Below are 12,831 nucleotides of genomic sequence, written 5' to 3'. Positions count from 1 at the left end.
ACCATAATATACTGCACGCTACTTTTTCATGTCACATGTCCACTCCAATTGCAACAATAAAAAAAAAACACTCACGCTTTATGACAGAGGCGACTACAACAGCATGGCCCAAGATGTAGCAATCTTTTATAACTTCAAGGCCGACTTTCACCTTCGTTCACTCGAAACCAACTGGTTGCTGTTTAAAACCGAATTTCTGCGTCTAGTTAAAATGTACATTCCTACCATAACAATTACCGAACAAAAACAGTCCCCGTGGTTTAACACCATGCTAAAACATCTAAACAATAAAAGAAACGTCTCTTTCGTTCTGCTCTTCTCAACCTGACCTTAACCCTTTCGGCCCTGGCGGTGTCAATTGACACCATGACACAATATTTCCCCTAGCACCTCGGAAATGAAACCAAAACTCGCCATTCTTGGGGGAATACTTCTTCAATGATCCCCACTGCGTTTCACACCAAAAATGGTGACATGCTTGCGGAGCTGGGAGCCGTAGTGAAGAAGAAGCTTGACTGAAGTCATGGGTGACGCCGTGGCGGGTCACCTGAGGCGGTTAAGCGTAATTTTCGGGTCGACATAGCGAAGCTGTTTCAATGAGTATCACACTGAAAAATGAGACGTGGTTCACATTTTGTGTAATCTAGTGAATAGCGGGAAAAAAAGATGCCATTTTTCTCATTTCACAACCGCTGAACCCTGATGACCTAATTTGATGTAATGTCTGTATATCCATTAATACTTGCACCACTGGCTCACTTTTTCGTTTGTGGTCTTCTGAGGTCATAACTATTACGAAAACAAACACGAAAACGGTCCCCGACTAAAATAAAAAATCCAGGGCTGAAAGGGTTAAGTGGGAGAAATATCATGTTGAAGTCAAGCAATACAAGAAGCACGTTGCAGAGACCAAACGTGGCTTTTTCTCAACCACGTTGCCCTCCGTGCTGCACACTAACCCGAAACACTTTTGGCAGTCCACGGGAGCCTAGCACTGTTTTTCTCCGTGACAGTTTTGGCTCCCCTGTCCCGAAATCCAAGACTGCAGATGCTTTAAACACTGCTTTCTGTTCCGTCTTCACTAATGAATCTCCTGAAACTATTCCCCAATTGCCACCGTCTAATTACCCTCCCCCCCACAATGGAAAACATCACTTTCGACGCGAACGGCAACGTTAAAATTACCGAGTCATTAAAAAATTCGTATTTGTGTGGAGTCGACTGTATAAACGCTAAGGTATTAAAGAGCACCAAGCTCATCAGCAGTCTTTTTCTAACGTTGATATTTCAGCAATCTCTCTCCCCTGGATCAACCCTATGACTCGAAAGTTGGTAAGGTCCTTCCCATCTTTAAAAAAGGTGACCGTACAAATCCTAGCAACTACCGTCCCATTTCCCTCACCAGCGTTCGTTTGAAACTAATGCAGCACGTTCTACACTCCCACATTTCTGTCATCGGTCAACTTCTTTCATCCTAACCAGCAGGGATTTTGCAAAGCTCACTCTTGTAACACTCAGCTCGCTTTATTCTAGCATGATTCTAACCTCAATCTCAACATTGCTACTGCCACCCTCTTCTTGGACTTGGAAAAAGTCTTCGATAAAGCATCGCATAATCTTCTCAAGCATAAAGTTTCGCACCTAAACCTTCACCCCGACACAGCTAATTGGATACATGAATTCTTGACCTTCAATTTGTTTCCACCCACTCCTTTTGCTCGTCACTATCCCCTGTTTTATCTGGTGTGCCACAAGGTTCCGTGCTTGGACCACTACTCTTCCTCACATATATTAATGACTTGCCATTGAACGTATCATCTATTATACGCCTTTTTGCAGACGACTGCGTTTCGTACCGACCAATAACAAATTTTATGGACTCCTCCACTCTCCAGTATGACCTCCTCCAAATCCAGGCGTGGTGTAACCAATGGTGCATGTCCCTTAACGTCACTAAGTACTCCCATGTGTCCTTTCATCTCCACCGTAACTCCCTTAACAACACCTTAACTCAATGCAAGACACTTAAACAGCTAGGTGTACATATCTCTAGTGATCTGTCCTAGACCTATCATACTCACCAATCAACTAATTCCTGCAATCGCTTACTAGGTTATCTACGCCATAACTTATCATCAGCATCCCCTGCAGTCAAGCTACTTGCATATAAAACGTTGATCCAATCTAAACTGGAATATGCCTGTACTATTTATGACAACCATCAAGTTAATACAGTAGAACCCCGCTGATACGTTTTTGAAGGGACCGTAGGAAATAAACGTAAGAGACGGGAAACGTAAGAGCCGAAAAACAGGAAAAACGGCAAAATATTTAGTGGTACAGAATTTTATTTCAATTCTTACGAGCAGCACGAAAATTGGCGCGCTCAGCCGCGATCTAGTCGATGGATAGAAACGCGGAGCTTAGGACGGCCTTATCCGCAGAAATGTAATCAACGTATGTGATTTTTTTAACACCAACAGCTGTAGGCATGAAAGAACTAAGCACACGCAATCACGACCGGCGCGGCGAGTCCGACCGCGAACCGCACGCACGACCATGCGAGCTCCAACCAGCTCGAACTCCTCCCGTTCTCCGACAAATAACGATGATGATGAGTCTACGCCAACGCGATGGCAGAAGTGAATGCCAATCTCGAAGGCCTTGCTTTCGCAAGCAATTACGTCATACACGCCATGTTTGTGCAATGCAAATCTCAGAGGCTATGCTTTTGTCAATAGTAAATGCCAATCTCGAAGGCCTTGCTTTCGCGAGCAGTTACGTCATAGACGCCATCTTTGCAATTTGAATCTCGAAGGCCATGCTTTTGTTTGCATCAATTGAAAGATTCTGTTGCTTGCGCCTCTCATGCGGCTAATATTACGGTCAAACGAGGCCAAGCTGCGTGAAAATGCACCATGGCCGCTCTCTTTGGTAGTCACTCGGTCGGCTCCGGGCGCACTTCGCGACGTATCATACGGGAACGGTCCGACAGTTACGACGTAACAGCGGGGTTCCCAATACATTGTATCCTATGGGAGCTATGCCGGGACCGGCGGAAAACGACGTAACAGCCGGGAAAACGCAGCAGTGAGGAACGTAACAGCGGGGTTCTACTGTATCACTAATTCCCTTGAATCGGTCCAGAACCGTGCTGCCAGGTTCATTCTTTCTGATAATTCCTATAGATCCAGTGTATATGCCCTGAAATCACAGCTATGCCTAATAATTATTTTTCAGGTTTTTCCATTCGCTGCCTCCAGGAAACCTCATACCTGTGCATCGATCCTCTCGTCACTCGCACCGAAATGCTGTGTATCTGCCACATGCCCATTTGACTGCCTCCTGTCAACGTTCATTTTTTCTGCATACTGCCGGAGAATGGAATGCCCTTCCTTCAGAAATCACCCTCATCACCGACATTACTCATTTCAAAGCTGCCACTGAAGACCATCTTTCGAGTCATGAAATCTAACCTGACCTGCCAGTTTTTTTTTTTTTTGTTCGCCCACCCCTCATGTAATGTCCCATGTGGGACCTTTGAGGTATTATGAATAAATGAATAAAAAGTGACTTTCCTGGCTGGTGAATGCAGATTCCCTGTCATACTTCTTAGTGACATTCTTTTTCACTGTCCTGTACTAAGTCACCAGCGAGAACATCTTTGTCAGAGCGTGTGGTTGATCACAGACGTTTTCTTTTGTTGCTCATCTCGTTGGTCAGCATGGTAAGCAAGCAGTACAGCGCGATAAGTACCTGCATGCCACTCATAACGTGAAATCTTCCCGTGGCCAAATGATGGTTGAAAACCACAACAAAGTGCCTGTTCAGTGATAGCAAAAACTAGAAAGGAGGTTTCAAGTGTTCCCAAACAAGGGACCATAGAGTAGTAACTTAGCAAGCACTGAGAACAGTCTCGTCAGTATTGATCCAGAGCTTCTTATATCTTGGAAAATATTTGGTGGTTCCTCGCTTTAACATGTGTTGAAAGTAGTCTCATCGTGTTTCGAGCTTTAGCTACGGATCATCGGTAGTAACTTCTCAGTGCATCTTCTTGACAAAAGGAACACAAACTTGATATGAGTGCATGCCCAATTCAAGTGAACGAAGATGGTACTGACGCGTCCAGGTTCATGCCTGGCTGCAGGGCCAGGTAGACGAGCAGCACGCCAAAAATGAGCAGGTAGCTGCCATAGTAGATGGCATTCTCAATCAGGGCACGCCGCAATTTGCCAGCAACGGTGAACTCCCCAGCCGTGGAGTAGGACTGCATAAGCGGCAGGATCAACCTGCAACATGGATTGAGTTGATTACCCCAGTAGTCCCATAACGCAACAAAACGTATGAAAGCAAGGTTCTTGTGAAATTATTAGCTTTTCTTTCTGTGAGTCTCACCTGGCCAAATTAATTGAAGAAATTTATTTAGCAAACCTGCAGCACCATGAAAACGTTACTGCAAGTGAGCATACACCAAGTCTCAGCATATACAACGGCACGAGTTCATTATGAACATTTGTACAAACCTCGAGCATCTAAAGGACATCCAAGAGTACAACTTGATATGCACTAAAAAAGCAACAAAAGCATGAAACAACAAAATCACAAAAAAAATTTGCACTTTTACAACAGTCTGTAAAGCCTTCAAGCCACCCATGGTGGCTATAACCTGTAGCAACCAGCACAAATGTATGTGGCAAGAAAGTAATATTTAACATCATCATTTACAACACTGACCAAAATCTGACCTAGTATCTGTTGAACGCGGAAATTTGGGCTAGTCGGTGGGTGTGGAACTTGTGCATCTTGGCAGCGCAGTGGAACGAACACAAGAGAAAGGAACGCGGAGATAGGACGGGCGCTAGACATCAACTGAGAATGTATTAACACAGAAATGATGAAATTTTACAGACATGCGCACAACCTTCAAAAAGGTGCAGATGGCGTTACTAACACTGATACCTGCAATGTTGCTTCAGATACCTTTTTGAAGGTTGTGCACATGTCTGTACAATTTCATCGTTTCTGTGTTATTAAATTCTCACTTGATGTCCAGCGCCCGTCCTGTCTACGCGTTCCTTTCTCTTGTGTTCGTTCCACTGCGCTGCCAAGATGCACAATGCAAAATATAACAGCACGAGGGACGGGACTGAAGACACAAAAACCACAGGACGAGTCAGCACTCGTCCTGTGGTTTTTGTGTCTTCAGTCCCGTCCCTTGTGCTGTTATATTTTGCAATGTCGCACCAACTTGCCCAGACAAAGTCTCTGCTAAGATGCACAAGTTCCACACCCACCAACTAGCCCAAATTTCCGCGTTGAATAGTCTGCTTTCTAGTACAATGGGCCCTGTCCTTCCTAACTATTTATGTCACAACCCTTCTGTAACTTCAGCCTCCTTGGTAAATTTTGTCGCCATAACTGCCTGCCTGCCTAGCACGAGCGGTTACCTTCTGCATCACAAAAAATTTGATCCCTCTTCAGGTGCTCAAGCTTTTCGTGCCTTGTGTGCCATCCAGTCGTCATTCAAGAAGGATTTTGAACTTATGGCGCTCGGAGCTACGCCCCCAAAATCGTCACTACCAGGTGTGTCTGCGGGTGGTCCTCTCGGCTGCACTTGTCGGCGACAACCAGCAGGGTGAAAGTGTGTTCACACGTGAGGCCGCGAACGTGTGGGCCACAACTCTGCCTTTGCTGCTTGCCTGGACCAGGAAACGTGCAACCACAAGTCTGACAAGTCTGGGAAGGTGACGTTCCTTGGAAATTGCCCCATGCCAGAAAATGTGAGGAATGTTTTAGATAATGGTCCAAAGCTTTGCACCGAGTTGAGGGATAACCCTCTTGAACTGCTTTCTGTGGTGAGGAATGTCGCGAATAGAGTGGAGCCCGATGAGCAAAACCGGGTTGTTTCCCAAGGTGTTGACTGCCTTATGTCCAGACGTAAGCGTTTCAGGTCCAACATTCAGGTTCAGGACACCATAAGCTTTTTGAAGAAAAATAACTTATCGCTTCTGGTGTCAGATGAAGAGGGTGGATTTGTCGTGCTCTCTACAGATGTGTTCTCAGATAAGGCTGATTTAGCTGTTAAAAAGAATTTTTCGTCCATCAAATGCTCGCGAAAAGAATTAAGGAAGAAAGCTTTGGCTCTTTGTGATGCGATGAGCTTGCAGAATTTGAAGAAGACCATAGGTGGTGCAAAAAAAGACCTCTTAGATATGTTTTTCTCGGTTAAGACGCACAAAGAAGGAATGCCTTTTAGGACGATTGTAACCGAAAGACATTCATGGCAGGGTGCCCTATCAAAATTCCTGCAAAGGCATCTCAATTTGCTCGAATTGAATGACCCTTACTGTGTGGCCAATTCCGAGACTGTGTTACAGTTTCTTTCGAAACATGAGCATCCTCAGCGGCCGTTATATGCCTTCTGTGTTGACGTCGTCGATCTTTTTTACTCTATTCCCCAAGGGCAACTGTTTTGTGCTGTAAGTGAGAGTATAGATGACTTTGGTCCTGTGGCCTTCCAAAATGCTATGGGCTTAAATATTGACAATTTCATGGAATTAAGATTTTATCTGTCCTCTACCACCGTTTCTTTTAATGATACTCCTTTCCTTCAAAAGGATGGAATTTGTATTGGATCTTGTATTGCTCCAGTTTTAAGCGATTTATTTTTATCCTTCTGTGACAAGAGTATCTCCGCGTGTATCGAACAATCTTGTGCTGCTAAGATTTTAAACATCTTTAGATATGTAGACGATTACTTAGTAATCTTAAAGGAAGCGAATCCGGGGTTTCTGAAGAGGTCGTGCAACAAGTGCTGAGCATTTTTGAGACATGTGGCAAAGGGCTCCGATTTACGTTTAAGCTACCTGAATAAGGATGCGTGCAGTTTCTTGATCTCCGCCTAAGTGTGCATGAAAGTCAGGTATGCTGGAGATATCATCCGAGAACCAAAAAACCAGTCCTCAGCTACGATTCGGCCCATTCTAAGATAGTAAAAAGGGGTATGGCGAAAAACAGCATGCGCGCTGCTCTCAGAAAGTCTTGCGATCATGAGATAAACTGCAGCCTTCAGCTCCAGGTGCTCCGCCTACGCAGGGCTGGCTTCCCCGTTGAATTGTTGGCTTCCATTGCCGGAAGCTTGATTAAGGAACTGTACAACGGGATACACACTGGCCCCGATCGGCAGGACGCCAAAATGGGGCGCCCCGTGGTTGTGCCATACGTGCATAACCTCTCCCATCGCCTCAAGAAGGTGGCAGGAAAGTGCGGCATTTCAGTTGTTTTTTCGGCCCCTGGCAAGCTCGCACACATGTGCAGTCATGTGAATGGGGCTGAGAAGGCTGGCTGCACAAAAAAGCACGCCACAAAATTCATTGATTGCCATGTGGGTGTGCTGTATAGGATCCCACTCACCTGTGGAATGTGCTATGTAGGCGAATCTGGCCGATGCATTAATGAAAGGCTGAGAGAGCATCGCGCAGCTGTCAATTCATTGGCGGGGGGTGGACATTTGGCAGATCACTGCCGTAGGTGTTCCTGCACGCCTGGCTTTGAGGGCACCCGTATCTTTGCGCAGCTTTGCTGGTCAGCAAGCGCGCGAAATCTACGAAGCATATTGTATATGTTTAGAAGCTGACAAGTGCATGAGTACGCCGTCACTGGCGTTGCATGCAAAAGAGATAGAGTATCTGAAGCGACATTGCATATATCAGTGTTAGTGACGCCGTCTGCACCTTTTTGAAGGTTGTGCGCCTGTTTGTGCAATTTCGTCGTTTTTGTGTTAATAAATTCTCAGTTGATGTCTAGCGCCCGTCCTGTCTGCGTGTTCCTTTCTCTTGTGTTTGTTCCACTGCGCTGCCGAGATGCACTAGTATCTGTTGCTCACCACTCATGTAAAGTTCCTCAGGGCCCTTGAGTTTTTTTTTTTAACGAATTAATTAATTAATTAACCCTTCACGGTCCAAAACTTTGGCCACTCTCCAGGCGTTCCAGTCCGAGACTATTTCGCCAGTTTTGAGCATCTTGAAAAAAAAAGGAACTCAATGGACATCTACCTATTTTTGCAGTTGACTGTGTGCCGAAGTTTTTCAGTGATATTTGGGTGGTCAACAGCAGACCGCTGCGGCAATGCTGCATTGTCGGGGGTGTTGCTACAGCCAATGTTTTGACAAGCGCTCTTGTCTTGTAAGTAGAACAGCACGCAAAGAAGCGCAATACTGACTGAGGTGTTTCTTAGGACGGAACAACTATATGTGCCTAGAAAAAACTACATCTCTGCGCATGAGCAGGGAAGCATGAAAAGTTATTCCCACAAAGTACCAGGGAAGCGCCCACCCACTTTCACTGAAAAGTGCATTAATCTAGCTACAGTGGCTATGAAATCGAATAAAGAATGTTTATTTTGATATTGTAAATATCTCATCGTCACTGAACCCAGCAAACGACTTTTCCGCGTGAGTGCAAAATACGAGGTCAATGCATTCTCGCGCGATTTGAACGAACCAAGGGCTCTTCTCGAGTGCCTGCAAGTGCCCGTTCTCACTGCCATCACAATGACGCTTGTTCCCACACCCCTCGAAGGATTCTTTTTCAGTCTGTCTTGAAACGCTGGGTGCCACTTGACGATCTTCCTGGCCACAGTGTAGGCTAATGGAGTGCATGAAAGGTGTGGGAACAGAAACTGCTCGCTTTTCTTCAAGAACTGTTCACTGTCACTCCGCACCGCCTCCACCTCCATCAGTCTTTCCTTTTTCACAGCAAGTAATAGAATATTCCCGTCATAGTGCCTAGCAGCCTCGTAACGGCTGCAACGGGGTGAATATATGGGTGATGGCACTCACCCACAACGGGAGATGGGCCAAGAACCGGACGGTTTATGGTAAGGACCCATGAAGCTAGAAAGCACTGGAAATCTAGACCAATGACAAACTATCGAAAAAATGAAAATGCGACTTGGAACCAAGAATATCAAGGGATAAAAATAAGCTAATACAGTAATCATCTTGTTTCATTTATGTAATCGAAGCATATAGCCTTGTGGCTATGACCTAATACAGTGCTGCCAAATGATAAAATTAGTGCAACATTTAATGCTAATCCTATCTTTTGAAGTGGAGCTACAAGGTCTCTTTTTCTATGATTAGAACATTATCGACAGAACATAAAGAAATGGTCTATTGTTCCGAATTCATTGCGAAACATCCATAGCAAGGATGCCTTCAGCCCAACTTTATGTAAGTAATAATTAAAATTGCAGAATTATACAGCGTAATGTGGTGTAAGAAATGTCTAAGTGGAGAGATACACACCACTGTTTATTCCAGCGACATCTTAGATGTGCAAAGTATTTAAATTCATCCAATGGTGATTTACCTATTTCACTTTGCAAACAAGCATTTCTGAACCTTAATACTGTCACATAAGCCGTATCTGGCAAAACTGGTATGAAACATCCACTCAGGGCTAATGAGTCTACTGTTTCATTCAAATAGAACCAGCGGTGGCCTGGTACCCATAGCAACTGAATTTTTTGTAAGTTTGCCGGTATTGGACGATGAAACATATTAATGAGTGTTCAATTTGTTGCGGAAATCTTCCGTGCCTCCATGTGCGCATGCGCCGCTACGCTTCCATGCACGGCCGCGTCGGCTGCACTGGCGCTCTGCGGAGCGCAGCCACATTGAGCCGCATTCACCCTAACAGTGGACGGCACTGTACGTTACGGCGCAGTCCCCGCATTGTACTTGTAGAGATCCCACTCTGATCTTCTGCAGGTGTGTGGTCTTTGGGTTTCGCCAACACGTCCCAAGGTATAACAAGACATCAAAATGGTCTGCATGCCCAGCGGATGCAAAGCTCTCCAAACAGGGTCTGATACACCTTGAACATAGGGACTAGGCACAATCGACGTCGGCTTCACTCGTGACACACTCCCTGTTCCTCTTTGAATGCATCTCTGGGCATCGTTAATAAATATCCTAGGATACTGCCGTCATTTCAGTGCATCAAACCACATTTTCCAGTTACAGTATCCTAGGGTTCTATTGCTGAGACAAAATGAGGTCTACACAACGATTGCTTGTGTTGGGCCCTCTTTTATGTTTCCTTCATCTTAGGGTTTTACTACGTGCAGTTTTGACTACCCGCATGCCTTCGTACGCTTTTATTAAATAAATTCTAGCATTTTTGTTTTGTGATCAATTACTTTTTTTAAACATTGAAGCAACAACACTACTTTTTCAGAGTAACTGTAACAGGTTACTTTTGAAAACTCTATAACGGTAACTGTAACAGTTACTTTTTTGGCTTAGGTAACTGTAACGCTTTTTACTGGTAACGTGCCCATGACTGGATTCGGCGATGCGTGTGTTTACGTGCGCACATGCATCGGGGAAATCCGGACGAGTCGTCCGCTCTTCAATCACAGTCTTTGTGTTCTGCATCGTTTCCATATGCTCCATGCGAGACAGCTGTAATCTATTTCGTCTTTTGCTGATACTGAGCGCCACTGGTATTTGCATTTCGTGATGATCATCAGATACGCAAACTTGCAAAGGGCGGTCGGCACGTAGCTAACAGGTACTTAATGTACACTATAACCTCGTTGCAACGGATCTGTTTACAACAGACATTCTAACGCTACATCCCAATTTGCAGCGTTATGCCGACCTCCGTATTTGTTCCATTGATTGCGCTTCGTTTACAACGGATTCTGGTACAATGGACATTCGGATATAATTGACTAAAATGTCAAGCCAGCAAGGTGGTCAAGACTCCTTTACAGCAGACTTTTCTACCATGGACATCCCAAATTCAATAACTTCCAACTTCAAACATCGCTTAGCATACTTTCGGGACGGGAAGAGCACGCCGCGGATTTCGACATGCCGGTTTAAGAACGAAGGCTGCCGATCTCCGGTCTGTCAATGATCAGCTATGCCTAGCTGTAGCGACAAAAAATCGGCGCGCAGAGTTGCGTTTTGGGATGCTGACGAGCGAAATTGCTAGCCGCTGCCACCGCTTCTCCGAGCGATCTCTGCACGGCGAGCTTTGCCGGGGGGTCCGCTACCAATGCACAAGATGCCCATACATGGTTCTGAGAAGCCAGCGGGCAATGCGATTCGTTGCTTGCGACAAAGGACATTGCAGCTTCTTCGCTTTCGCATATCCATTAGTGCGATGTTCTTGCCTGCAAAGTCCGGATTTGTCTCGCACATCGGCACCATGAGCGGAGTTAGGCCTAGCCACGACATCGAGTAGAAAGCTCAGTTGCGATGTGCGTAGCCGCAGTGCCCAATGTTTCAAAGTGCGTCATGCTCGATCGCGAGTACAAAGAGTTGTCCAGCGGTGGTCTTCATCCTAAACTCCGAAGTGCTGATAAGCAGAACCTCTAACAGCGGGTCAACGACTCAACGCTATTACAGTCGCACGTGTGCATTTCGCGGCGAGTGCGGTGCGCTATCATAATCCGATAATTGAGCTTCCGCTTGCAGCTGCCAAACTAAAGCGCAATTATATTCTAAATTATCGTTGACCCGTAAACACAGAACGAGTGCGAACGCGTCACGAAGTAGCGAAATTTTCGACAGCCATGATTTCGCAACGTACAAGTAGCAAACGACGTTCCCGAAGCGAGCATCGGACCAATGGCAAAGCGTGCTGGCAGGTGCTGGAGCAACACGGCAAAAGCAACCAATCGGAGGCCTCGAATTGAACTTGGAACAAGTGCTTGTTGTACGCTTGTTATTGAATGGAGGAGCTGCCTTAAACACTCGAACCACGGCCGGTCTGGAGGCGCGCGCTCGCTCCTTCCTTTACGGCCTGCGCACAGGGAGTTGTTTATACCTATGGCTGTAACTTCGTGGGGGCGCTCCGAGCCAACCCGCTCCCGGCCGTTGCAGAGGCTAGCGCGCGCAGGAAGTGCTTTGCTTCCGACTTACTTACCGTGGCCCTTTCTGAAATTACTCTATATGGTATGCATGGTACCAATGCGATAGAAACATGGTAGCAAGTGTACATGATGACTCTGGTAAATGCCGCTTTTCAAAAGGGGTGGCGCAGGCCGCTCATACGCCTGCCTCTAATGGTCTGCAGAGCACTGACGTGGTTATAACAAAGGGTACTTGCTTGGGCCAGTTGGTATATATTCATTGCTACTTATTGCGCACCACTTTCAGGACAAAGACTGAACCACTTGTGTTCGTGTGTGCTTGTGTTCGTGTGGTTCAGTCTTTGTCCTGAAAGTGGTGCGCAATAAGTAACAATGATTATAACAAAGCCTCTTTTTTAGTTTTCTGTAACTTCGAGAATAAGAAAAAGGATGAATATTGCATTTGGTGCACACGTGGGATCGTGCGTCGCACTCGGAAGGCTCGGCTGCATGATCCGTCACCTAACGACGTAAGAAATGACGCAAAACTTATTCTTAGGAAAAAAATGGTTTAGGAAACGTCTATTTCAAATGCACATGCTGGCCGTCGCTGTACTTGAAAATAACAAACTTGCACATTTTTCATTGAAGGCATCCTACTTTGTTCTTTAATATTGAAATAAATACTTCAAAAATGTGAAAGTCACAGCATAATGGGGACGGCCACTGTTTTCCGCAAGTAGCTGTGAGTCGTAAACACAATAGCAGGAATAATAATAATAACAATAAAAACATAATACATTGTTCAAAATAGAAAAAACACAAGGTAAGAATAACATGAAATAGCAAACACTCACATAGCCTCAGACAAGCACTAAAGTACATAAAAACAGAATAAAAGCCCAAGTCGCACCACACTATGCTGAGTCCCTGCATACATACAGAATCCCAAGCCCACAAGA

At 45.4% G+C, this 12,831-nt stretch overlaps 1 protein-coding gene across 1 annotated transcript in view; it reads right to left on the bottom strand.

Annotated features, from left to right (window-relative positions):
• The window catches only part of LOC119372486 (G-protein coupled receptor-associated protein LMBRD2B), a 329,677-nt gene that overhangs the window by 208,634 nt on the left and 108,212 nt on the right, over nucleotides 1-12,831 (bottom strand). Inside the window, exon 5 of the mRNA XM_037642956.2 lies at nucleotides 4,122-4,289. Coding sequence (XP_037498884.1) covers nucleotides 4,122-4,289 — 168 coding nt within the window. The remainder of the gene's footprint in view (nucleotides 1-4,121; nucleotides 4,290-12,831) is intronic.

This window comes from Rhipicephalus sanguineus, chromosome 10 (genome assembly GCF_013339695.2).
Source record: "Rhipicephalus sanguineus isolate Rsan-2018 chromosome 10, BIME_Rsan_1.4, whole genome shotgun sequence".
NCBI lineage: Eukaryota > Metazoa > Arthropoda > Arachnida > Ixodida > Ixodidae > Rhipicephalus > Rhipicephalus sanguineus.
This window is presented reverse-complemented; position numbering and strand designations above follow the sequence as displayed.